Source organism: Coloeus monedula, assembly GCF_965178545.1.
Source record: "Coloeus monedula genome assembly, chromosome: 5".
Classification (NCBI taxonomy): Eukaryota; Metazoa; Chordata; class Aves; order Passeriformes; family Corvidae; genus Coloeus; species Coloeus monedula.
In genome coordinates this window covers 51,240,076-51,266,073 of record NC_138785.1, presented here as the reverse complement: position 1 = coordinate 51,266,073, position 25,998 = coordinate 51,240,076, and the positions used below count along the sequence as shown (strand labels likewise).

Sequence of the window (25,998 nt, the reverse complement as noted above, 5' to 3'; positions counted from 1 at the left end):
TTGTTGTGTTTATGATGGCTGGAGGTGAAACCTGAAGGGAAGAACCATGTTTGTTTCCAAACTGCCCGTTTGATCCCTCAGTGATTTTTGTGTGCTTCCTGCACCATTGGCCCCAGCCAGAACTTTGGCAGACCAACCTCACTGCTGGCCCTAAAGTCCCTTCTTCTGGATGCTTCCTTGGCTGGAGTGCTTACAGCGCACTCAATAAGCTAAACTGTTTGTTGGCTGGGACCACTCCTTGTCATGCTAAGGATACTGTCCTTTTCTGCCAGTGTCCAGGAGTTTGTCCCTTGTTATAAGCTGAAGTCTCTCATTTAGTGCCCAGCGTGCCCTGAACAATTTCCTTGTTGGGTCAGAACAGCCCCAGCCAAGATGGGTAAATGTTTGCAGGGCACATGTGAAGGATAGCTGTGATCTATGGCTCCTGTGCACGTATGCAAACTTTGTCATGTTGTTGAGACCTCTTCCCAAACTAGACTGGTTAGGATTCAAAGGTGTGCAGCATTTTCACAGTCAGCTTAAGCTGTGCCCTGAGCCTGCTGACCTGTGCTGCTGAGAATGTCAGGACTCGGTTTGGCCAAATGCTAATAATACATGTAAGCTCTTTGTGGCAAGGATCATCTGCTAGTCTGTTTTTGTCTAACACCTCACCCCATGAGTCCTGCTCCATGGCCAGGACTCCTAAACAGTATTTTAATACAAATAATAAATAACAGTTACAAAAATATCACAAGCATTCCTGTGTCATTCACAGTCTCATTTTAGACTGGCCTCCCAACAACTGTGAATTTAATCAGTAGGTTTATAATTAGCTTTATTCATATTGAATAATTTAGAATGTTAATATGCAAATTTGGAGGCAAGGGGAACCTTTTCTGTGTTAAAACCAATAGAGGATGGTCAATGCAGAGGATATCTGTTTCTGAATGTTTTTTTGCTGTATGGAGACCCATTTTTCTTGCCCAGCCTTAGCATACTTTAGAAAAAAGTGTTTGATTAAAAACAAAGAGTCTACCTGTTCAGGGCTGTCAAGTGACTTCACAAAGATGTTATTTATAAAATATTGTAATGATTGTTTGCTTTTTATTTTTTTGCATACAAAGTTTAATAAACTGAAGGGTTCCAGGGATAACATTTGAAAACAGCAAAAAGAAAAGCATTGCTACTGCTGAAGCAATAATGCTAGGCAGCTGAAGTGTAAACTTGCCCTTATCATGGCATTAACCTTTACTATAAATGACAGAGTCTTTCCTTGGGTTGGGGAGGGCAGCTGGCTTCCAGGAGGAGCTCATTTTGTACCCATGAAAAATGTAGGTTGCCCACTGGAATAATTGTTAGATTTGCTTTCAGATGCTAGAGTCCTTCTGCAAGATCAGCCGTAACTTGCATTACATTGGTTTAATGACACTGAGTTGAGTATTTCAGAAATTGCAAACTTTTGAAGAATAATCTCTAGGTATCTGTAAGTATAAAAAAATAATAGTTTAAGAAACAAAATGTCATTTGCCACATAGCTTAAATTTGCACTTAATGAAGGATCAGTGTCTTCCTTCAGCTGCTGTGCTAGAAACAAAGAGCCTCCTGAGCAATGATTTATACTCTTCGAAACAAATCCCACTGTTGAAGCTTGTGACTTCTCTTAATAGTTGGGCAAATACCACGTGCTCTGGAGACGTGTACCATCTTCAGGAGTTTTCAGTGAAGGAGTTGGATGCCCTGAGTCTGTGAATGTGTCGCCTGTGTCCCGTGGGATGTGGCACTGTTGCAGTTGTATCCAGGCATCTGCAATTTTTGTGTATCTTCTGTTGCAAAATTGATTAGTTGCAATGAGGATATAAAAAGAAGCACTGAGCTGGTATACTGCAAGCGTTTAGGCCAACACAAATAAAATATGCAGAGCTACAACTATCCGTATCTTGAAGCTAAGTATCAGCTTTTGTCCTTAGCAAACCTGATGTTATGGTTGCTTTCAGCTACTCTGAATTTGGCTTTCCCACAAATGACAGCACTGGCCCTCATACTAGCTGGAGTGGGCAACTGATCTGGCTAAAAAGTTCCCTTCATCTTACAGCATGAACAGAAATGCAGGCAGGAGGGAAGGAGGAGGCTCACCAAAAAGAGGCGTCATTCCATCAGTTTAAAATAGTTCTGAAACTGCAGCTACAGAGTTTAAACTTAGATGCACTCCTTAAGGTATTGGCGAAAAGCAAGGGACACAGGAACCCGGGAAAGTCTCAACCTTAAAGCCTTGGTTTAAAGGTTCTCTGTGTTTAAAATTATACTTGGTAGTATTCTCACTCCCTAATTCTGGAAAGCCTCTCACAGGTTGGAGTCTGTAGGTCTGCACTATAAATACCATCTCTGATCCCCAACTGTCTTTTTCAGTGACATGTAGCCTCTGCTGCAGGGAACAGCTAGATCAATGTTGATAACCAGGTAACCGCAGCACTGGAAGTGTGAAAAGGGAGCTTCCCAAAAGCTCTTAACACGAGAAGTCCTTGGGTGGCAAGCAGGAAGAGTTTTCACAGTGTGGTCAGACCAACAGATTGGCCACCTCAAAATGGTCCAGGGAAGCTCAAGCTTCCTTGACCTTCTCTTGTGAAAAGAGAGCAAGCAACAATCTGTTGTGACCCCGGCCCTTGGGCTGAAGATGGTGGCAGAAGAATGCTGTCTCTAATCCCCTCCCTGGCTGCAAATCAACTCGGTGAAGTCTGTTGCAGTTAATGTCTGCTAGCAACTGTTCGCACTGTTTCTATGCTGAAAACCTTTCCGGGCACTCTTAAATGGATTTATTTTAGATGATGTGCATGTTGCTAGCAGGAGCCTACGTGCTGAATGCAGATGATGGAACATGTCTCGCTCCAAAGATCACATTGCAGTTGTTTCCCTGACTTAAAGCAAACAAGCAAAAAGGCAAACTAATGGAAAACTGGTGCATTAAAGATCTGTGTACAGTGATTTCTTTAGTTTAAAAGCACAGTAAAATTCTGTAGTCTGGTGCTGTGGTCAAGAGTTCATAGAGGCTGAAATACCTGACACTGAATTCTCCTTGTCTCTGCATTCCTCAGTGCTCCTGGATTAAAGCCACTTGCTTCCTGTTTGGCATGGTACTTTCCAATTGTAATGCATTTCCTCTTAAATGTCCAGAGGTCTAATGATACTATTGTAAACCTGTTAAAATTAATGCTGCAGAGGAAACAGCTTAGTTAATTCCTTGTGGAAAATACAGTGATAGGCTGAGCTATCTGACTGAGGGACATCAAAACCATTAACTATTAACGTTTTGAAGGCTGAAAAACCTTGTGCTATCATGTGAAAATCTGCTCCACAGCTTAGTAGGAGAATTGCACATTCATTTGTGGACAAGCAATATAACTAATGGTCTAGAAAATTAATATTGCAATACAGAGGCAATCCTCAGCTCTTCGGAGCGGTGTCCTTCTGTTAAAGTCCTCACTATTGCCATGTATTTGTTTGTGTCTGCCTCCTCATCTTCATGTGGGAAGCACCATTACTTAGATGGCGAATGTCTATTTTTCTTTGGGGCAATAGTGCACACTGATTTATTACTGCACGATTTGTGAAAGGGAGTTTTCTTTTCAGCCTTTTCAATAAGGGGAGAGCATTGAACTTGCTAAATGTGTGTATGCATCCAAGTGTGTACTGAGTTCAGCTCAGCTTTTTTCAGTCCATTCTGTTATGCTATTCCATTACCTCGGCTTTTGTGCTTTGAATTGTAGTGGTTCTCATGCACAATTTAGAACCAAACTTGTGTTACCCCATAAGGCCAATGGTAAACATGATGCTTTCCCCCCTTCCCCTTTCTTTTCATTTTAGTCATAATGTTGGTATCATTTGGTCTCCTTTTACTGCAGAGAGATATTACTTGATTAATATGTTGCAAAGTTGTATTGGTGTGTTGGGAGGCATGTTGGACTGTGTGCCAGATTGTGACTCTCACCCTTGCACCTGTTGTGGAGCAACAAATTTCAGGCCTTAAACTGATAGGCTGGGCTGCTGATGCTCTTGCTGCTTGCCTTTTATAACTGTTGGGTTGGTTGGGTGCTGTGTAGCTTGGTTGCACAGCCAACAAATCCTATGGGTGTTACCACGTGTTCCTGGATATTTCTCATACCTTTTCTTAATGAAAGCTGCCTCGTTGCTGTTGTCCTTTAATACCATTTCTAGTTTGGTTGGAAAGAGGCTTGCTGGTTTTTCCAAAACCAATCCTAACTTTACCACTCCTGCCTAGCAACAGCATTAGGTAATGCCTGCTGTTGGCTAAATTACTTGAGTTGTCAGTAGGTCCTTGCACTGTCCTCTTTGCAGTCAAGCCCTGATATAATGCAGTTATAGAGGTTCCTGTGAAACTGCTTGGTGAGTGCCTTCAGGGGGAAGCTGCAGGCCTGACTTGCTGGTGATGGGCACAAGAAGATGCAGCACAATAGCCACAACTGTAAAAGCTCAGGTGTCAGTGGGACATAGGCTTACCGTGCAGGCAGCACCCAGTCTTTGGCTAACTACAGGAGGGATCCAAGGTCATTTTGGCAACTAAGAGAGCTGAACTGTGAAGCAGGTCTGTTTCCTTGGCTAGCAGTGCATGGATCAGGAAGGCTGGTCAGTGTTTTTTTGGTTTTAACCTTCCTGTCCTTCCTATCTCCTCCTGTCCCTCAGCCCACAGCAGTGACTAGGACCATGCTATAAGTGCTCTCTGCCTCTCAAGCCTGGTTTTCAGACCAAAGCTGGCAGACCTGCTAGATAAGAAGTGTGACGTTTATGTATTAATTTCTGGAGTTACAGGGATCAGCCACAAAGTATTAGCACCACTATACAGTATGTCCTCTGTTATTTAAAAGGGAGGATAGTGGATAGCTTCAGTTATTTGAGGTTTCAAGTAATCCAGGGCAATTTTCACTGTAATTAATACATGTCAGGAATTTGACCCTTGTGGGGATAACACGAAGTTCTAGATAACTGAGGTGATACTGTAAACAAGTTGTGAAAATTGTGCCAGAAGACTGTCTGCACAGGTGAGTAGCACCAGCTAATAAAATCTCCCAGCTTTTGATCTAGAAAAATATTTCATGCAACTTTCACTTGACATATGCAGAAGCAGAAAAAAACCCTTTATTTTTGTACAATTCCTGGATGTTTTCTTTCATTAAGTTTCTCCTGTTACCCCTAAGGAGGTCAGATAATAGTTGCTTCTCAAACTATAGCAACTGCATGAAAAGGAAAACTCGAAATGTTCTGAGAGTGCCACATGGACCAAACACCTATACACTGTTCTACTGTACTGCTTGTTTCTCTTAAAAAAAAATACAAGCAGATTTTTAAAAATTAATTTTTAAAATTAAAATTATTACTACTACAGGCTTGATACTATATATTGGAAACAATGTATTTTCTGATATTTCAGGAAACAAATTATGAACAAATGCAGGAATCGCATCAGTCATTGGCAAAACTAGTTGCAAACTGATAAATAAAACAGAATGGTTCCCATGGAGTGCTGTCAGAGCTCTTCCAAAAGCCTCTAAAGAAGTAAAGAGAAATAAGTACATAAGTAAACGTTGTGGGCCAAAAGAACACATAAAATTTGTAACTATAGTCAGTATTTAGTGACAGACTTACATAAAAAAGTAACATGACATAAAGATTGTCTCAGGAAGCTGGGTTTTGTTTTGCTGTGTATTTTTTGAGAAGTCAGGCTAGAGTGATCTTCCCCCTTAGTGTACATGCCTGTATTTTATTTTTACACTGCTGAGTAGTGACTGGATGGAATCTGATATGTCAGTGGGCTAGAATTTTAGACAAGGAAGAAGCAAGATAATTACATCCTCTTGAATAACTGCTGCAGTCCTGCAACAATTTGAGTAAGCAAGGTATTAGCAGAATTGTTTTAGAATGGGTGATGCTTTATCTTCAGCAATATTGCACCAGTTTTTCCTTATTCTTCATGCTATCTGAAACAACCCAAAGGGCAGAATTCAATCCAATATTATGATTAGTTTGAAGGGAGTTTAGGAGCTGTATCTTCAGACATGCCTGGGCTCCATTTTTGTGCATCTCAGATCATTGAATGATACAGTCAGCACTGACCAAAATCCGTTTTCCTGCCAAGTATCAACTTGCTGATATGAATCCCCTCTTCCGTGTTATGCTATATGGCACCTCAAGTCTCTGCCTTCAGGAGTTTGTAATTAAGAAACAATAGATGCAGTTAAAAGGGACAGAGAGAAACAAGGTATTTGTCAGCACGTGTTATCAGCAAACTCGGTATCTATCTGCCATTGGCATTTCAAAGGCACAACTAACACAGAGTATTGGGGAGGATGATGGAATAGTTCTAATGAAATTTAGAGGAGGCTACTCATGAGCATGAGGACTGTGCGTGAGAAAATCCAAAATCTGCTGAGAGTCAGCACCCACAGTATTAGACTAAGTTGGCTAGTTCCCAGGGGTGTTTGAGACCTTAAATGCTCTTTAGTCCTTACCCTCTGGTTGATCAGAGATTTATCTCTTGCTTTTTAAATACTATTACCCAATCTCTTGAGCCACCCAATCCTGATTAAAATTTACTTTCTAAAATATGATCCTGGAGAACTGAAACTCCTTGAATTCCAGACCTTTACATATTTTCTTAAGAACTAAGAGTTCTTGGTGATCTCACACTTGCATCAAAAATTCTTGCAGATAGTTCATCTTCCCAAGAGTAGTTCAGCTTGCTTATTCTTTTTCATTTGGCTGAAATTTGATGAGCAATACCAGAAATCCAGCACTTAAACCTTAATACAAACTATTATGTAAGCAAATTACACACCAAGAACTTCAAAGATTGTGGTCAGTATTCTCCATCACAGCTTCCAATATAGTTTATTCTCTTTTTAAAGCAGCATAAAAATATTCTTGTCTCGTATAACTTTGCAAGTTAGAGAAAAAAAAAAAGCCAGACTGAGGATGGGAAGTAAATAAGAGGAAAAACAGTCAACTACTCTATTCAGGATAATGGAAGGTGGAGTTTAGGATATGCCAGAGAATGCAGAACCCTGGATAACCTCTGTGGTGTGGGTGTGGGCAACTGACTGAACAGCCTACTTGGGTTTGACATCTCTCACCCTTGCTCAGGACAGCCGCATCAGCTCTTGCAGAAGAGCAGCTTTATGCCAGTGCCTTTCCCATTTGGGGGCAAATGGCCCAAAGGCATGAGATCAGCTTAGCAGTCCAGCACAGCACGGTGTCTGCAGTCACAGGCATGCTGAAGCCCCTGTGCAGCTCTGGGCTGGTCTGGCATGTACACAAAGGGCATGCAGGGCATCTGTGACCAGGGTCTGGTGCCTCCTGGGTGGGTGGGCTCCTGTGCTGCAGTTTGGGCAGTGTTCCTGCATCACCTACAGTGGTTGCATAGCTCTGTAGCCCCTGTATTTGGATGGGGCTACATCTGTTGACCTTATAAACCCCAAGTAGCTCTTAGTGTCTCCAGATTTAAGGGTTGATTGGCTTCAGCACAGTGCTGAGCGTCAGCTGGGTCAGTGCACTCAAGCAAGGCAGTCCTGTGTCTGATGAATGTATTCCCCAGTTGCTAGGAAGGGCAGTGTAGAGGTGCTTGCCAAAGCCAGTAAGTCCTGCCGGCCTTGAGCTGATTTGGGGTAGCCATGTGTAACTTTTGCATTCTCCAGAAATCTGCGCCTATGGGAGTGGTTTGGAGATGTGAGCTGGCTGGGGACTGGGACTCTGCAGTGCTTTAAATCAGCTAATTTGCTGGGAGCTTCTTGTTGGTGCTGGAGCCTGGCCTAATAATCTTGCCGGACTCCACTGGTTCTGCTATCTAGATATACCTCTCTCTGATCAACTCTGAGCCCTTCCTTTTTGCTGAGGAAAGGAAAGAATCATATTTAAATTTAGCATTTTTCTTTTCTACAGTCTCGTTAGCTAAGTTTTTTACTAAGTTTTTTTATGTGGCTTTAAATTGAAACAGTTTTCAGAAGTATCAGGTGAGGAGTTGGAAGCTTGTTATTTGATGGTACGTGAACATCTCTGCTGGCCTTATTTGTGACTGTTGTGAGCAGGAGCCACTGGTTATGCCTAGGTAAGCTGAACTATAAGCATGGTTGGCTCTTTTCCTCTAACAAACAAAAGTTTTTCTTAAGTCTGGCAAGGACAGAAGGTAGGGTATTAATTGAAGTTTTAAGAATAATTATTAGTGATAGCTGATTTTTTTTCCTTTTCTGTTCCCTTCACCAACAAATAAGACAAGCTATTTCTGCCATCTTCACTGCTTAGCTCCTGTTTCTAAAGACCTGGTGTGATCCATGTGATGAACTCATCTTCCTCCCCTTGTTGCTTTGTGTATTCTGAGAGGAGAAAGGGTGTTGTGGTAGTACACCTCTAATGTGTTGAAGAAAACTGGACAACAGGGATATCAGTCCTGTAGGAGGAGAGATCCTTTCTTGTCCTCTGTTCTGCTGTCCAGAGGAATCAGACCCAAGACATTGCAAAAGAGCTGGGAAAAAGCTTTGCAACAGGAATGCACCATATTAAAGAAGTGTTCTGTTCTTTCTCCCTTGCTTTAATCATTGATTTTATTCAATTAATTTAAGGAAATTCTGCTTCTTAAATATAGTGTATTATTGTCCTATGCTTTATTCCTTCTGAAAGCTTAGTCTTCACAACTGCAAATTACACTAGTATCAAGATGTAATCCACGAATCCTGATGTCTAAATGGCTCTTCAAAGGCATGCTTGCATGACCAGAATAGACTTGATGAAGAGTAGAAATTTAAGTAATTTAAGTAAGCTATTCTGCGTAGTCAATCTAGGTTTGCAGCTACAATAGCTTCAGGAATAGTCATGCTGTTTCTTGTATTATATCTAGAGACTGATGGTTGAAAAGGAATGGAAAAGAAATCTCTGCCCGACTATTGGGTAGCTCATCTTGCCATGAATATATGCCATAAAAAACCCCACCAAAGCTGGAGATATTCAAGATCACTGACAATTATGGCCATGCCATCTAGACACCTAATGTATGTTTTCAAATCTGGGAAAGAAACAACAGATACATGGGTATAGTATTGGGGTATTCCATAATTCAAGCTGTTATACTTTATGTGGTCAAAGTTACAAATGGGCACTGATTTACTTAGCAATTTTTTGCACAGATAATTTGATTGTCTCTAAAATTCACTTGCAGAAAGTTGAAAATTATTCATTTTCTTCCCCTTCCTTTTCCTCACCAGAGTAGTTCTAGACACCTAAATATGAAAGCTTTCAATTTATTTTTAGTGAAAGTAAAAACAATAAGGTAGGTTTTTCATGGGGAATGTGCTGGAACTTCATTCAGTAGAAGTAGCCAATTAAAAAAAAAAAGGTGGTTTTTGGACTTGAGCAACTTCTTTTAGAAGTGTTTTCAAGGAGACCCCAACCTGTACGTTAAAGAAGTCCAGTATGTTTTTTGTAATGTTGGCATGAAAATGCAAAGTTGTGAGTGGGGGGAAAATGTATGTCAGGTATCATGTAACAGCAGCAAAAAGATTTCTGATGTTTATCAAACCTTGAACAGCACAGATTATTAAAACATATTCCTTGGCAATAAAGAGTAGATGTTTAGTTTGAAAGGAGAACTGGAATTTGTTGCTTTTTTTTTTGCAGAGGTCACGAACTGAGCAGGAATGAGTCCTCCTTGGCGGTTCCACTATTTTGCTGTTTGCCTTGGGGGATAGAGATTTGGTCTGATTTTAACAGCTACTGCCAGGCCCCCAGCCCCCACAAGCAGCTTTCTTGCATCTTTTGAAGCCCACCTAAAGCAGTTGTACTTGGACAGAGGGGTGAAGAGGCCCTCCAACAGCTCGGGATGCACAGTGTCCTGATCCCTGTAGTGGATTGCTGTCTACTGAGAGAAGTCTGACTATTGACAAGTGTTAGAATTTTCTGGCTTTAAATGGAAGACAGCTTTACTTAATATACAAAGCAAAAGGGAAAATACCATATAAAAGAAAAGGGGCAAGAAAGTGAAGTCATGCTAGAAGTGAGTAGTTACTGCAATTAGAAAAAGTGTTATGAGGCTGCCAGGTGGTGGTCATACATTCAGTTTTAGAAGTTTGATGTCATGCTGATTTTAATTTTAGGTACCAATTTCTTTTGTACCTTTACAGTTTCAAACCTTAAAAATAAACTTCAGAAAATTTCAGCTGTTCTCTGGCACTGAATGCTCAGCTGGTTCAATACAGCTGGAGGTCACAAAACCTCAGATTATGTTCATCATGCACATATTTTCATTAAAATCTTGTATTTTGGGGGATTATACAACTGTGATGAAATCTGCTTCTGTGCCTGAATGGGAAGACAGCTGATAAATTACATGGGGAAGGTAAGAATTGAGGCTATACCTCCAACACAGTTTTGTTTCAGGTTCTTGTGTATCAGAAAAGCATTATGTATAATTCTCACTATTGCTCATTTCTGTTTCCTTTGTTTTTCTGTCCTTGTCCTCTGCTTTGGATGTAGTGACAGACACAAATAAAAGCAGTCAGTAGTGATCACAGGTTGAGAAGCATTTTTTCAGATAGTAATCTCTGAAGCTGTATGCCGATGCACTGATTATGCTTTGTGTTACCTGTACTGGCTTATAATAGACAATGCTGGACAATTAATTAATTAATAATACACTCAGACACACCTTTTCAGGTGGACAGCCTTGTGATGCGCAGTTTTTCCTCATTTTCTTCTCTGCAAGACCTACTCCATCCCAAAGGTTATTTTGCAAGTTGAATCTGATGGTTTCCTGGAGCTGGGTCCCTTGAATAGTCAACACTGCTCTTCCTGGAAAACGAGGTTATTTTCTCTACAGTCAAGTCAAAATATAGAAAGCAGGCATTGGGTGTCAGTGCCCTGGGATATCAAATGTGCTCAAAGGGATCCCATGAAGCTTGGACTCTTCAGGCGGAGAAAATAAGGCAGGTTATGTGAAAAAAAGGTATTATCTTCTGTAGACCTGCTAGTATAATTAAGGAAAACATGGGATAAATCTTAGCACATGAATTTGCTTTGCATACGTAATCATCTTTACCACCAAAGTACCCCTCTTAGCAGGAACACATAAATAGTTTTTAAAAGGTATCTGTTGTGCCATGACTTAACACACAATTGCCCTGACACCAGTCTGGAAAGACACAGGTTTATTCAGTACTGCTTGGTTTAATTGATGACTATAAATAACTCATGAAGGACTTGTGTTGGAGATTAAGCTATTCATGGTGTTCCTTTGAACCACCCTAGGGCTGTGCCTTTTGGGTATATTGCTCATGAGGTAACTCAACTTTATTTATCTATGTTTGTTTGGGTTTTTTTTTTAATTTTTATGCAGAGTAATAAGCTTTTAACACTATGTCTAGCAAAAAAAAATTACTTTCCCCTATTTAATGCTCAGGTTAGTTTCTTTGGTGGTCTCCTTCACTTAAATTTTGTTTTCACAATATCTGATGTAGTGGTTCTTATGACTTAACAACTCTAGATTTAAAATTTTTGTATTTTTGTTTTCTTTAAGCAGTTTGTTTGGGATGGCTGTCTTTTGAGTTCTTCTGAAGCCATAGTCAGACCCTGTACTTTCCTTAACATTCATTGGGTCTGGATAATAACACACAAATAAACCAAACTTAGGAGACAGCATGTTGTCCTTAGTTGTGAATTTCTTGCCCATTTTTATATTTTGCTGTAGAGCTCATTTGTGGGGACAGCAGCTGCAGGGATGTGCTGAGAAAGGAAAGTGTCCAGTTTCCCCAGAAGATGTCCAGAGGGAACCATTGTGGCACTAGCTGTGGTTTCAGGGTTGAAACCCTTGAAATCTGTGTTTAGGTTAGTCATACTCCTGCACTCATAATGTGAGTGCAAATAAAGGTCAAATTTGTCTTCAGGACCTTTCTTCCTCTCCTTCAGACAGACAGCAAAACTATTGCCAGCAGGATGGATAAGAAGTAGCTGCCACAGATAGGAGCTGAGGTTGTCCTCAGAGCATCATATTGTGATATTTCTTTCATTCTTGTCTCTTTTGTAGCTCTTCCCCCAACCCACTCTGGCATAACTCTTGTATTGATCCACTTCATAGCCCCACCAAGAAGGCAGAGTGAGATAAATAACTTTCCTTTCCATCACAAGAGCCATGCCTTACTTTTTTTCTGGCTTTGTGTTTTTACCCATGTGGCTCTGGATTTGCAAGGTGAATTCCCAGTGGCTTCTAGGAGTGCTTGGATACAATTCACTGTATGAGAGAGCTGGTTTTTAATCCTGCTCATTGTGAGCTTTATTCACAAAAAAAAAAAAAAAAAAAAAAAAAAAAAAAAGGTGAAAGGAGAAGTCATAAAACTGAGACCAAATCCCTCACAAACCAAGTGCTATCATCTGGTACTACAAAGCTGAGAGAGTGAGCTGCAGAGAAGGGGTGGAAAGGAAATGTTATCCTTCCTTGGCCATAGATGGCTGTTACCATAGAATATGGCATCAGATAGGCACCCCCTCCTCAAGACCTGGTGACTAACATCTGGTTGACAGCTGGCTGTGATTTCATCAGCACCAGAGCCAGTGAATAGCCTGGAAATGTTTTGGGTTTTTTCCCTGTCTGCCTATGTTCTGTTTTGAGTGCTGTAAGCAGAGCCATCTTAGGGTGTATCTTGGGTTTGGCAAATCTGAGGGAGCTTGCATCATCTGATCATCATCTGCTCTCTCCCCCAAAGACATGGATGTTGACTGGGCCCCCATTTGTTTAAATGCTTTATTTGTGCCTTCAGGGATAATGACCTGATGTAGCAAGGAGTAATATCAAGATCTACTTAACTAGTGAAGTCATGGGGTTAGCCTTGTGCTCTTGCTGTGTGCACCCCTCCCACCCTCCAGTGGCTTGCTTTTGCCTGTTGAGTTGAAGTCTGCTCTTGCTCACGTTTTCTATTTTGCCCAGCTTCCATTCACATTATTGAAAAAAGATAAGTTTTTATACAATCAAAGTTTTTGTACAATCAATAGTAGCATCAAAGTTGTGCACTATCTTCTTGTTCTAGGCACTTGCAGGTTTTTGCCCTAGTGAGCCTGGTTGGGAGCAGCAGGATCTAAGCACCTGGGCACTACCAGCCAAGTTGTCTTTGGGGTCAGGTACTGAGACACCCAAAGGGTGTTTAGCCTGGAGAGGAGGAGGCTGAGGGTGGACCTCGTTGCTCTCTACAAGTACCTGAAAAGAGGTTGTAGTGAGGTGGGGGCTGGTCTCTTCTGCTGTGCCTACAGTGAGAGGACTAAAGGAAATAACTTTAACATGAGACAGGGGAGATTCAGATTGGAGATCAGAAAAAAAAAAATCACTGTAGGATGATGAGGCATTGGAATAGGTTGCCCATGGATGTGGTGGAGTCACATCCCTGGAGGTGTTCAAGAGGCACTTGGATCTGGCACTGGGTGATGTGGTTTAGGGGTTAGAGGGGCAGTGCTGGGTGGATGGTTGGACTGGATGATCTTAAAGGTCTCTTCCAACCGTGATGATTTTATGATTCTATGATTTTATCTTCACCAGACTTAGATATTACCTGAAGGTCACTTAGAGCCACGTTTGGGGTTTCTGGTGTGTTTTGTGTAGTTGAACGGTACCAACTGGCTTATTTCTCCACACCACTTTAAAGGTGTTTTTTTGCCTTTTTGACAAGAAAGCATGGCTGTTATTGGAGGAGATACATCTTTTCCTTCTTGACTGCCCAAAACGAAGCAGAAAAAAGCTGGGCTTTCTTGGCAAAGGCAGCCTTCACCAGCTTCTCAGGGGCACGCTGGAAGGCTCTACCTGTGGAGCCGGGCAGTGCCGTGCCCGCCCGGTGTGCCCTATTCCTCCTGGTTCAGTCTGGTCATCGCGGTGGCAAGTACCTCTTGCCTTGGCGGCTCGCACGGTCCGCGCCGGTGCTCCCTCTCCTCGAGTGCCGTGCCCCGCCGGAGCCCGGCCGGCTGCGGGGCAGCGCAGTGGGTGGAGTCCGGCGGCTGCGGCTCCCGCCGGCCCCGCTGCCGCCCCGCCGCGGGGTCGCGGCCCTGCGGAGGCGAGCATCGGTCGGGCTGACGGGCTGGTAAGTCCTGCTTCCCCTCCCTGTTCCCAGGGACCGTCTCTTTCTGGGTTTTTTTTTTTCCCACTAGCGTTTAATTTTCGTGGATGAGGCTGTTGTGTGCCGGAATCCTTTTGGGGTGTAAAGCAGCCCGGTCTCCCCTTGCTGTTCTGGGGGGTGCCTTCAGTTCTGGTGTGCTGTCAGCCTTCCTCTCCTGGAGGTTAACCATCCTCAGCTTCTAAGTGAATGTGTCCTAACTATGATCCATTTCCTTCCAAATCTACTGATTTGGAGTCTGCCACGGAAAACAACCTTTTGCGTAGTTTTGTTGTATATATACAGTAAATCATATTGGATGAATGGTAAAACACACACAAACACATATATGTTGTTAAACATATGTATATAGTTAAACCTACACACAAAAGTATATTGGAGAAATAGTAACACATATATACATACTCGTATGTATGCATGTATGTATATACGTATATATATGTATGTACATATATATATGTATATATATGTATGTACATATATATATATGTATATATATGTATGTACACACACACACACATATATATATGTATATATATGTATGTACACACACACACACACACACACACATATATATATATATATATATAAAGAGTTCCCAGACTTTCTTATAGAAGTTTTTTCCTGGTGAACTTGAACTGAATATTTCAGTATTTCTATGAACCTGTGAATCAGGCAAGACCCACTGCTTTTACAGAGGTAAATTATGACCACTAATTACTTACATAAAATGGAAAAATAAGGGAATTAGGAAGAAATGTTGAGAGAAAACAAAAGGCTTTTTAGAGTCTATTGGAAATGGCTCAGAAAAGCAGTTTGGAAATTTTCTTTTTTGTTTTTAATTTTTTATTTTAGAGATGTTCTAATTTATTCTGGAGCAGGGAAAATATCAGCATTCCAGAAATGAAAAGGGCCACCTGTTTGTTTGCAGCTGTCCTGCAAAACAGCAGTGCTACTGGCAGCTAATAATATCTCCAGCTTGCCGAAGTGGCATGTATTTGGCATTTTATTCAGTGTTCTGTGCAGACATACAGCTTGGCTTGCTTTTAGTTTCCCCAAGTTTATCTGAGTATCTCGTCCGGGCCATGCTGTAGCACATCTGACAAATGATGGCTCCACAGTGATAAGCTGTAGGACTGATTTGCAGTGCGAATACAGTGAGACTGTTTTGTATGTATTGTGGCAGATGAAAGGAATGGAAGTGGGCCAAATTCAAGCTGTTTGCCATTGCATCTGATCAGCAGATCCTATGGAGAGAATTTGCCTGCTGTGAATATTTAATTCTCGCTAGCTTGAACTATGTCGTGTGTTGGCAGTGCTACTGTGTGAATTTGCGGTGGCTTTCCAGGGTGTCTGTCCTGCTCAACTGCCAATTTCTGGGGTTTTTTTTACAGGGTTCAGGGTTTTGTGCTCCACTTTGTGCATGAGGAAAATGACTTAATACTATATGGTGAACATTTTTTCATATTTATAACAGGCTGTTTAAAAAAAAAAAAGTTACAAGTGAGCAGTGTGTTATCTTTTCCCCCCTTCCTCATTCCCTTCCTCCACCTTCACCTTCACCACCCACCCCTCCGCTGCCTACTCTCTCTGCATTATCTTCAGATGATTGTCCTGGCAAAGTGATTTTGTAGAGGTGAGTCTGTCAGATTACACACCAGAAAGGATGAAAAGGTGATGGTGTTGAAATGCAACTGTGAGAGCAGGAGTGTTTTTCCCTTCCTTCCCATGCATCGTTCTGACTAAGTTCTCAGGGAGTCAGTGCTCTGCACCCTTAGCTGCCCATGACCCTTCTTACTGTTTCATGGCTAGCTTTGCCTGGGAGTTTTAGTTTTGTGTATTGGTTAATTTTTTGTTTCTGAAATTTAGTATAGTGAAACATTTACATTAATAATTTTTGGTTTTCTATACTTACAAGTAAATGACATTGTTTATAGTGCTGATGTAACAGTAACTGTCAGGACTCTGCTGGGGCAAGCAGAAAAGGGTTGGGATTTAACCTATTAGTGTATCCTATGTTTGTGTCCTGTGTCTGTTACCACACTGAAGTGTTTGTCTTCTGTATGCAGCCTGTTTAGACTTTCTGTCATTTTATAGGTCAAGCATAGATAAAATTGTGTAGCTATCTGTGATATCTATAGGTTTCAGATTTATAATTTATAGATCTATATAAATGTAGATATTTATGGACATAAAATTTTATATATTAAAATAATCGAGAAAATTTGCAAAATAAATTCAGGCTGTAGCCTATCAGCTTCTTCTTCCTCTGTGTGTATGGAGGACAAAAGCTGGAAGAAGATCTTTGATTGTACAGTGGTGTGGAATAAAACCAAGTGGAGCCAGCATGAGACAGTTGCAGGTCCTCTGGGGCTGTAGGAAATGATATGCTGACCAAGTGACCAATTCTCTGTCTACTCCAACACTGCAGCTGCAGAAAGTAATGGCTGAGAGAAAGGCAGTATCATCTCCGTTTAATGTACTGACAAAATTGTGTGATAGTGCCTCGTAGGATCTGCCAGAGGGACCAAGTTCTGGTTGTGTCTTCTGAGACCACTGTAAAAGATACTACTGTGTTAGCTGAGGCACGACAGCTGGCCACCCCTAGATCCTTGCCACTGCAGTGTGACCCATTTGCATGACCTATTTAACTCTGCCAAGTTGTAAGGAGCTGGGCAGGCACATTAAATGTGTCTTTTCAGTCACCTATTTAAAGTAAGGTTGGTTTTTATATGTTGCTACTTGTAAACCTGGTTTTTCTGCTTTTTTTAGTTTCTTCAGCAATGATAAGAGCAACATTTTAAGTGACTACAAAAAAAATGTGTAGGTGCAGCTAACAGATGCTGAACAATAAATCCTCTCAAAAGATAAAAGCAACATTTTCTGAGAACTGAAGAAATCAGGACCTGGTCAATACACGGTGTAGTAATCCTGAGAGAAAGCTTTGCTGGGAGCTGGGTCTTAACTTTAAGACTCCTTTCTCCCTTTAATGGCTTAGGACTGCTTTTCTCCAGTGACTCAGTGGAACTTACAAATGCGAATTTCATCTGTCCTAGAGCAAACTAGGAGAAGTGTAGTTTTGCAGTAGTATGAGATACATTTTTGGCTTGGGGTTAGGCAGCCTAGACAGGTGTCCTTGAGTAAATATATCACTTGAAAGAATTTTCTTTGTTGGATTTTTCTTCAGTCCTTTCAAACAAATTGCCATTTTTAGGACCATTGGGAAGTAAAAATTATGAGATTGTTAGCAAAAGCAGAAACTTCTTTCAGGGCTCACTCATTTCATCTTGTTGGCATGTGTGGTTATTTGTTCCCATACAAGATAGCAACTTTCTGAGGAATTTTGTTTGGGTGATAGTGTTAGTGACTGCTGGCAAGCGTTATTCGTATGATGACCATCAAAATAAAAGCATGTAGCCAAACAGGAGTAGGTGACGCTGTTTTTTTGAGAAGCAGGCAGAAGAACTAAGTTTCCAAACTACATGGCTGCCAATAACTGGTATTTTTGTTACTGCTTATCATAACTCAGATGTGAACTTCTGGCATGTATGTATGCACCAAAGATGGGTGCAATTAGTTATCTTCAGCATTCCTCCTCCTCTGATTGTTTTCTAAGTCTATTAGGTTACTATAACCTCTGTGTCCTGTATATTTTTAATAAATTTGGAAATACTGTTAGGAATTATTTTTTAATGCTTTTTGCATTTTTATTAGATTTATTAGATTTACGCATCACTCCACCAACCATTTGAGAGTGACCAGAACCATCCTCCATCAAAGACTAAACATAAGAGTTATTCATGATGCAGTTGGAAAAATTATAATGCAAACAGTAAGCCAGATGGAAAATTTTACAGGCATCTTTTCATGTCGTGAATGATGCTGTCTCTCTGGGTTATGGGCTCTCTTCTCTCTCAACTGCTGTTGCTTCCCCTCCTGGCTCCTCTCCAGAGCTGTTAAGTTTCAGCCAGGGAAGAAAGGGAGATTTGAACTCCTCTGAATTTCCAAGTCTGTGTTTTCTGTGGTGTGGCTGGCGAGCTTTGTGTGTGAGAGTGTTGGCATGCCAAGCGCCGCGGCGATTAGCATGCTGCTTACAGAACAAACAGGGCTGCTCTCCCCGAGCCCGAAGAAAGGCCTGGGAGCAGATGTGGGGAGAGCCCTGCTCACCAATCCTGCTCTGTCATGCAGAGTGGGTAAGAGCTGAACACCACGAGGCTCCTCTGCTTCCCAGTTTTTATGAAAACAGGTCTCTACCACACACTGTGGTTCTGCTCCTCTATAACTCTTCATGTGGGAGCTTAGCTTTAGGTTTGAGATGAGAAGCCTCAAAAAATATCAAGCTGTACATTATATCTTTACTTTCCACACATCTACCATTGCAGTTGCTGATCTAGAAACATATATATCTAAAAACTTATTCTCTACTGGCCTTCAAGATTATCCATGTAAAGCATATTCACTGGTTCTGTAAAAGGGGAGTGGTACATGCACATGTATAAGTATAAAGCCTGTATTAACTGTATATGCACACATGCAGATTTAATCTCCTTAGTGCAAACCAAAGAGTCATCGCTGGTACTTGGTTTGAAAGACACTTATACCAGTTTTTATTTAGTCTCTCTTAGTTATTGACTTTTAATTTTTACACTTTGCGAAGAGTAAATCCTCCATAAGAAGTGTTAAGAAAGTGGTGTTGTTTCTTTAGAGACAGTGGCCATGTGAGGTGTAGCTTCAAGGTTTTTATTTCAGGAGAAAGCACCTATCTCTTTTCTCAGTGGCTTCTGACTGGTTACAGTTGGAGAGGCAAGAGAATGATTGTGTTAACTGGTTGTTCATATCTGACATGCAAGGTGTTTTCTGAACAACTTGCTTGCTTAAATGGTGGTGGGCTTTTTCATATCTACTCTTCCTGCTCTGTTCAAAAATCCTGCCTTTTCTGCTCTGTAGTGTGCTGAGGTCATGTGGCAGCCTCCAGTGGCAGGTAGAGAAATTAGTGGACCTTTTTAAAAAAAGTTAAAAGTTAAAAAAGTGCCAACATCTGGGTTTGAAAAGAAGCAAGTCAACAAGCTTGTTGTAGTTACATATCTTGGAAAAAAAAAGAAAAAAAAAGTTTCATATGTATCTGGTTTTCAAACAAAATCTACACTGACTTCTTAAATTATGTGAGTGGAAATGTCTTTGGTTCTTCATTTAGCTAATGGTATGACTGTTCATGAACAGTTACTGAGTTAGGGAGAAGTTGGTTTGGTAAGACTTCTTTTTCAATTAAGGAGAGTTTAAAGTGTTGAGGTTTTATGTTCTTTGTCTCTTTTCAGGATAATATCATATTATTCTTAAGAGGCTGCAAAGAACTGGGACTTAAAGAATCTCAGCTTTTTGATCCTGGTGATCTGCAGGACACATCAAACAGAGTAACCATCAAGTAAGTACAACAGCAATTTGTAACAGCATGTTGCAGCCTCAGGTGCATGTGATGCAGTAATAAATATTTAAGAAAGAGCAAAAACGCTGTATTGAGAAATGTAATTAGCATAAGGCGGAGTAAGTAGGAAGCAGAGGTTTGGGGAACTTTCAGTGCTGGGACAAACAGATTGTTCTATTCAACAGATTTTGTCCCAGAGACATCAACCACAGCTCTGTAAAAAAAGGACAAACACTTGGACAATCCTCTCAGGCCCGTGGTGTGACTCTTGGGGATGTCCTGTGCAGGGCTAGGAGTTGGACTTGATGATTCTTGTGAGTCCCTTCCAACTCAGCTTATTCTGTGATTTTGTGAAAATAATGTCTTAGGCAATGAGATTCTGAGGAATTTAGGGGTTTTCCTAACCTAAATTGATGGCTTTTTTTTTTTTGTCTGTCCAACTAATAAAATAGTGTAGTCTGGGGAAAAAAAATCACACCTCTGTTATTTCAGATTAAACTGTTCTGATGGTGCAATACAGGACATTAAGAGGCCTCTCAGACTCTATGAGATGCAGACATAAGCATGGTCTCTTCGTTTTCCTGCAAGAGCTATAGCTTGGGACACACAGTAATTGGGCTGAGGAAGTGTGTGTGAACTGGAAATGCCACAATTTAGATAGCTTTTCACCAAAGCCACACACCCACTACCACACAAATTGCACAGGCTCCCCACCATCTAAAAGCAAAAGCAACCCACACTTTGATAAAATTAACAAAATTTGTAATTGGTGTTATTCAGTTTTCCTGAAAGTTTTGGATCTATTGTAATATTACAGTTATAATTGAATTTATTGCTCTACAGACAAGCAGATACTGCTGAGTTGATTGAATGGCCTCATTTCATTTGGCCAAAAAGATCACTAATGAAATCTTGGTCAGACATATCCATTTTAGAAAAGTATGTGGAAACAATTTACTAAATTTCAGTAGATATTTTTTTTATTCCTTTCTGGCAATGGAACCTGGGCAAGTTTTCATGGTGTTCAGGCATTGTCTGGGAAAATTCAAAGGCTCTGAAAATCAAGTTGGCCAGTGTCCTTGCTTTAAGGAATACCATTTTTTGCTCCTTCCCAAGTTTCTGACTCTCACACGAGGTTCTTCTTGCCCTCTGGCAAGTGACTGGGGGCTATGTGATGTATTTCTTCTAAATCTGATAATACTTCAATGAAATAGGTTCTTTATGTTGTCCTTTAAAATCATTACAATGAGTGACTGGAGAGAGTTACAAAACAATCGGTAATCTCCATATAAAACCCTAATCTCCATATGAAACCAGATAGAAAGAGTCTTTCTGATGAAAACCTTCATCTTTTGGGGTTGAGGATGGATAGAGTACCTTGGTGGAGGCAGGTTGAGAGGCTTTGACTAGGGTGGAGCTCCAAGGAGAGCTGTTTGGTATGTCACCAAGTTAAACCCGGCATCATAAACCCCCTAGAGCTGGCCTGGCCTTCTGCTGCACATGAGGGCTTCAGAGAAAGCAGCTGAGGAAATGAGCCAAACGTTTCCCGAGCACTCTCCAAGTTCACGCTGAGTAACTGAGTTGAGATGTACAAGCCAAGTCCATGACTGTTATAGAGAAATATGTTGAAGGCTGTCTTCTGCTAGCTAGTTCTCAAAGAATGAAGGTGATTTTTTCCCTCTTTGTAGACTTTTGGGTGATTTTTTTAAACATGGTGACAATGTTCTTGTACCACTTGTTCTGTGGTAAAGGATGAGTATCACATTATTGCACATGATTAAGATAATGGCTTTTTAACCATTTTTTTTATACAGATATTAATTGAGGCATGCATTAGATCTATTTTTTTGGATTATTGTGCTTATAAAAGTTATGAGCTAATGCTGTAAGGAATTTTTCTGTGACTTGTTAAACAAGACTCTTTTCACTGATATTTTACTAGGAAAAAAACCAGGACTATTCTATTTTTCTTATTGTGTGGGTATTGGTGGACAAAATTTTGGCTTAAAAACATGTTATCAAAAATACTTTGTTTACCACTGCCTATATTTAGGCTTTTGTTGTTCTAACAGATTTAAGTACCTTTCTTTTTGGTTTTGTCAGATAAACTTTAATGCTGGAGTGGTCTTACTGTTACAGTAGAAGACAATTCCACTGTAAATAATCAGGACACAATCTTTAGTAAATCTAAAGTGGTCTTGTTTATTTTTCACCACCTAAATGTGATACATATTTCCTTCATTTCTTAATGCTTTCTTTGCTGGATTTCAAAATGTTGTTTATGTTTGCACAAACTTTGTACCCTGTTGTCTTTAACATAAAACTCCCACTCTTCCATGAACATAAGATAAAAAAATGAATTGAGAAGGATGATGCCAATGTTCAGTCTGAGTGCTCAAGTATACATTTAAAAAAATAAATGTTTTCCACATCAGGTTCTGTTGTAAATGGCAGGGTCTTTGTTGCTTTGTCCATTCACTTTGTTCTTTGTAATATTTGTTTCCACAGAAGCACCCGCAATATTTCCTTAATGTTTGGTGATGCCTCTTATGCTTGTTCAGTTGCTTCCAGAATCTGTATGGGTTGCAGAGCAGAATCTGATTGTTGGATAACTGCAGAATGTATTTTAGCAGTGAGGACTTTTGTCTTCCTTTTTTAAGAAATCAGCAACTCTGTTTAAAGGAAATATTTTGGCATTGTCCTACTTTACTGTGGGACCATTATAAACACATTTTCTTTTTGTACTTCCAGAATTCTAATTTAATGATTGAAATAATGGTGACAAAATACTCCCATGTTATGAATAAATGAATGTGTGAACTACATCTTCTTAGCTTTCATGTGTTTCCAGACGGCAGAAGCATTCAGCAGGCTTTTGTTAGGGAAAATGTGATCTGCTACATACAGCCTCTTGGAAAGTGTGTCTACTTTCTGATTTTTTTTCTTTTTTTTTTTTTTTTTTTTTTTTTTTTTTTTTTTTTTTGTGTATGTGCTTGTGTCTGCAACCAGGAACATTGACTATAGTAGGAAGCTGAAAAATGTAAGTACATCACTTGGAGTTTGTTTTTTTTGTCTGGTTAATCCTGTAATTGGCCTGAGCAAGAGTTATGTTCAGTAAAAACTGAGTACACCTGAGTATTGCATCCTCTGAAAAGTCCTTCTGAATACAAACCTAACTGGGTTCTGCTGGAAATTTAGGTGGAGCTGCTATGGCAAAGCAGCCTTACAATAGAAATAAATGGAGAACATTTGTCTCTTCTTAGATACTCTTAGGTAAGTGATAAACAATGTGATTTCTGTGCTGTCCAGTGTGGCATTTCCTGGGAACAGTCTGACTCACCCATGAAGCCACACTTTTGTAGCCCTTCACAAATATATAGGCATAGAGTACAGTTGCACAAAGCTTTTAAAATGAAGCAAAATGACCATTAGATTGGAATGCAAGGCCTTACTATCAGGTTTGCTATAGCTTTCTCATTGTTCTTCCAAATAAACTAGTGTTTCCCCAGAAAGACTATTTCCATTTAACTTCAATTTCTTGTTAATATAAATTAAGGGCAATGGTATTGGATCCTGTAATTGTTAACTAGAAAAGAAAGTGTCTAGATTTTGCTGGTCTCAGTTATGTTCTTAAAGCCTAGCAAACTGTCTGTCCTTAGTTAGCTGTAAACTGGTATAATTTTTATTTGGTCACACCCCTATTACCTGATAGGAAATGCCAGGATCTTTTCTAATAACTTTGAAAGCCAGTAATCGTGACTGCCATGACTGCAGGTAAAAAAAACCAGACAAACAACACCAAAACCACTCCCTCCTCCAAATTATTTCATCCTCTCTTTCTCGTCATCAGTAGAGTAGTATCTTGTGCACCCAGCGCACAAAGTTTTAGGGGAAGAGTTCAGCTTTGGTATTTTAACACTCTTTGTGGGCGCTGGCTGAATATCTTTGTACAGATGTATTGTTTTAAGGGTGAAGTTTCAAAAGTATCCTCCATAATGTGCTTGTAGGCAATATGCACTTTCCAGGTGCATGATTCTGCAGCTTTGGCTGGCAGCCAGCCAGAATTGCTTGCAAATGTGAAATTATCTGCCTTTTATTTTTTTTTTTTAATAAGGAAAGGAAGAAGAGATAAAGTTATTAAATGCTAGCAGAAATAAATAAAAATACCATAACCTTAATCAATGAACTGAATGGCAAAATGAATTGGACAGTTTCCTGATTGCTAGAAACACTATTATTTGCAAATATTTTCATTTAACTTGAGAACATATACCGTAAGATTTTTTTGCATTAAATTCATCAAGTGGTTCTGGTTGAAGGAAAACAGTTTAGATAAAAGTTGTTTCAAGACAAAAAAAAATCAGTACCAGCTACACCACCTCCTTTCACTCAGCACAATAGTACTGATTTGGATACAATTTTAAAAACAGAGCAAACATTTTTGAACTTTATTAAAAATGTTACTCAGTTATTTAATTACATGTATACTATTTGTAAACTGAAAAAAATATAAACTGTGTTTATATATAAAATACATATTTTACCTTATGTACCACAGTTGTTTTTAAACAGAAGATCTGTATGACACTCTATCCTTTTCTGACAGGGCCTCAGCTGCAGTGCTGCATAATTTTGGACATTACACTTAAATGAAAAATGGGGATGCTAGAGCAAGTTGATAAGAAAAACCTAGCATATGTTGCTGAGGAGGAGGCACTGAAGGAATGTGGATGCGTGTTTTTGGGAAGAAGAGTCTGAGACATGTCTGTTCCCAGTGAAATCCCCCCTTGGGATTTCTGCTAGTCTTGTTTCCTTTAGTTCACTATGTAGTATCAAGTATATGGCCCTGCCCCATCAAAACATAAAATACTATATTTCAGTTTATGTAACTTCTTTGATGCAGTTAATGGCAACTATTATTTATTATTGGTTGCATATCTTTTCCACATCAAAATATTTCCTGTTTGTTCTCCAGTTGAATACTTTGCATTGTCATGGAATATGCCAAAATAATGAGCATTAAATGAAAAAAAGCCCTAAGTTCTAAGGTGATAGTTTGTAATTTTTAACCAGTGCAAAACACTGAATTGAATTGCCTTTGATGAGCAGTTTCCAGTCCAAACAGTTGCTGCACAGGTATCATTAAAGGCATTGCTCTAAGTAGAGACATATGTGGGTGCAGAGAAGGCCTTTCCCTGCATGGTATAAATGTCAGCGTTTTTGGAGGTATTGGATTTGACCATCCTAAGCAGCTTAATTTCTCATTTTCTAAAACAAGTGCAACATCAGCAGTGTCAGGTCAGATTTTTTTGCTACTTGCAAGAGCAATTCTTAGTCTTTTTCCCTCACTAGTTTTGAAGTGATTTTTGAGTTCCGGAGAGGTTATCAAGTCAAAACTTGAATGAAATCACTAACTTTTACTCTGTAGTCTGATAGAAACTACAAGGTGCTCATGGCTTTTGATTAATTTGGGTTAAGCATTTCTTAAACTAGCAGAAGCCTGGGAGTAAATGTTCCTCTGTCATCTGGTTACTTACATTAAGGTGATTAAAAATGGGACTCGGTTTTCTGTCCTTGAAATTGACACATATTCAAAATACTTTTAGGCAGGCATTCTAGGTGTTTTGTTTATTTCCTTGCTCTTAATGGTTTTCCTTAATGACTACTAATATTAGTACTCTTTAGGGATTTTTTCATACTGATTTAGAAACAAATATATTTGTGTGTGTCTTCTAGAAGTTTCAAATATATTTGTCTAGTTTTTCTACTTAGATCCATTTTTTCTCTTTATTTTTCCAGGCAGATGTAACAGTTTTATTTTTTAATTAAAAATACCAGGGAGATAATATGTTAAGTTACATATTTTATAGGGTTGTTTAAATTTTCATAGTTGCCTGATGTATTTACGTTTAACCTTTGACAGACACTTCCCTTTCAGTTCTGATTTATAACAAAATCTTGTGCCGCTGTGCAGTTTAGAATAAATGAGGGATGTTGCAGGGAAGTAAATTTAGCTACAGGACTGTGGCTTAAATTAATTCTTATTAACTTCTGCAGGTATTAGTCACCATTTATTGGCTAGGGAAAACAGCAAACAGCTGCACGTCGTATAGTGGATCAACCCTGAACCTGAAGGAGTTTGAAGGCTTCCTGGCACAAATGAGAAAGGTATCTTTTTGTTATGTTTTGGGAATGGAAATTTACTTCAAATTATTACTCCAATAAATTAACTGTTTCTTGCTAAATATGAGAGAAGAGGGCTGGAGTGCAAATTACTTAATGAATCTCTACCTACATCAGAAATGTTTCTCATTCTACCAAACTGTGAAAATCCCTTTGGCAACCAGCTTGGTGGTGGTATCAGTGATGCAGCAAGTGATGTCAAATAGGGCTTTAGAATTGTCAGGTGGCTCTGTTATCTTAATTTCCATGTGTTTTGGTTTGAACTATTTTCAT

At 39.8% G+C, this 25,998-nt stretch overlaps 1 protein-coding gene across 1 annotated transcript in view; it reads left to right on the top strand.

Annotated features, from left to right (window-relative positions):
* The window catches only part of LIMCH1 (LIM and calponin homology domains 1), a 176,732-nt gene that overhangs the window by 84,059 nt on the left and 66,675 nt on the right, over window positions 1–25,998 (top strand). Inside the window, exons 4-6 of the mRNA XM_082281829.1 lie at window positions 19,436–19,542; window positions 22,552–22,582; window positions 25,600–25,710. Coding sequence (XP_082137955.1) covers window positions 19,436–19,542; window positions 22,552–22,582; window positions 25,600–25,710 — 249 coding nt within the window. The remainder of the gene's footprint in view (window positions 1–19,435; window positions 19,543–22,551; window positions 22,583–25,599; window positions 25,711–25,998) is intronic.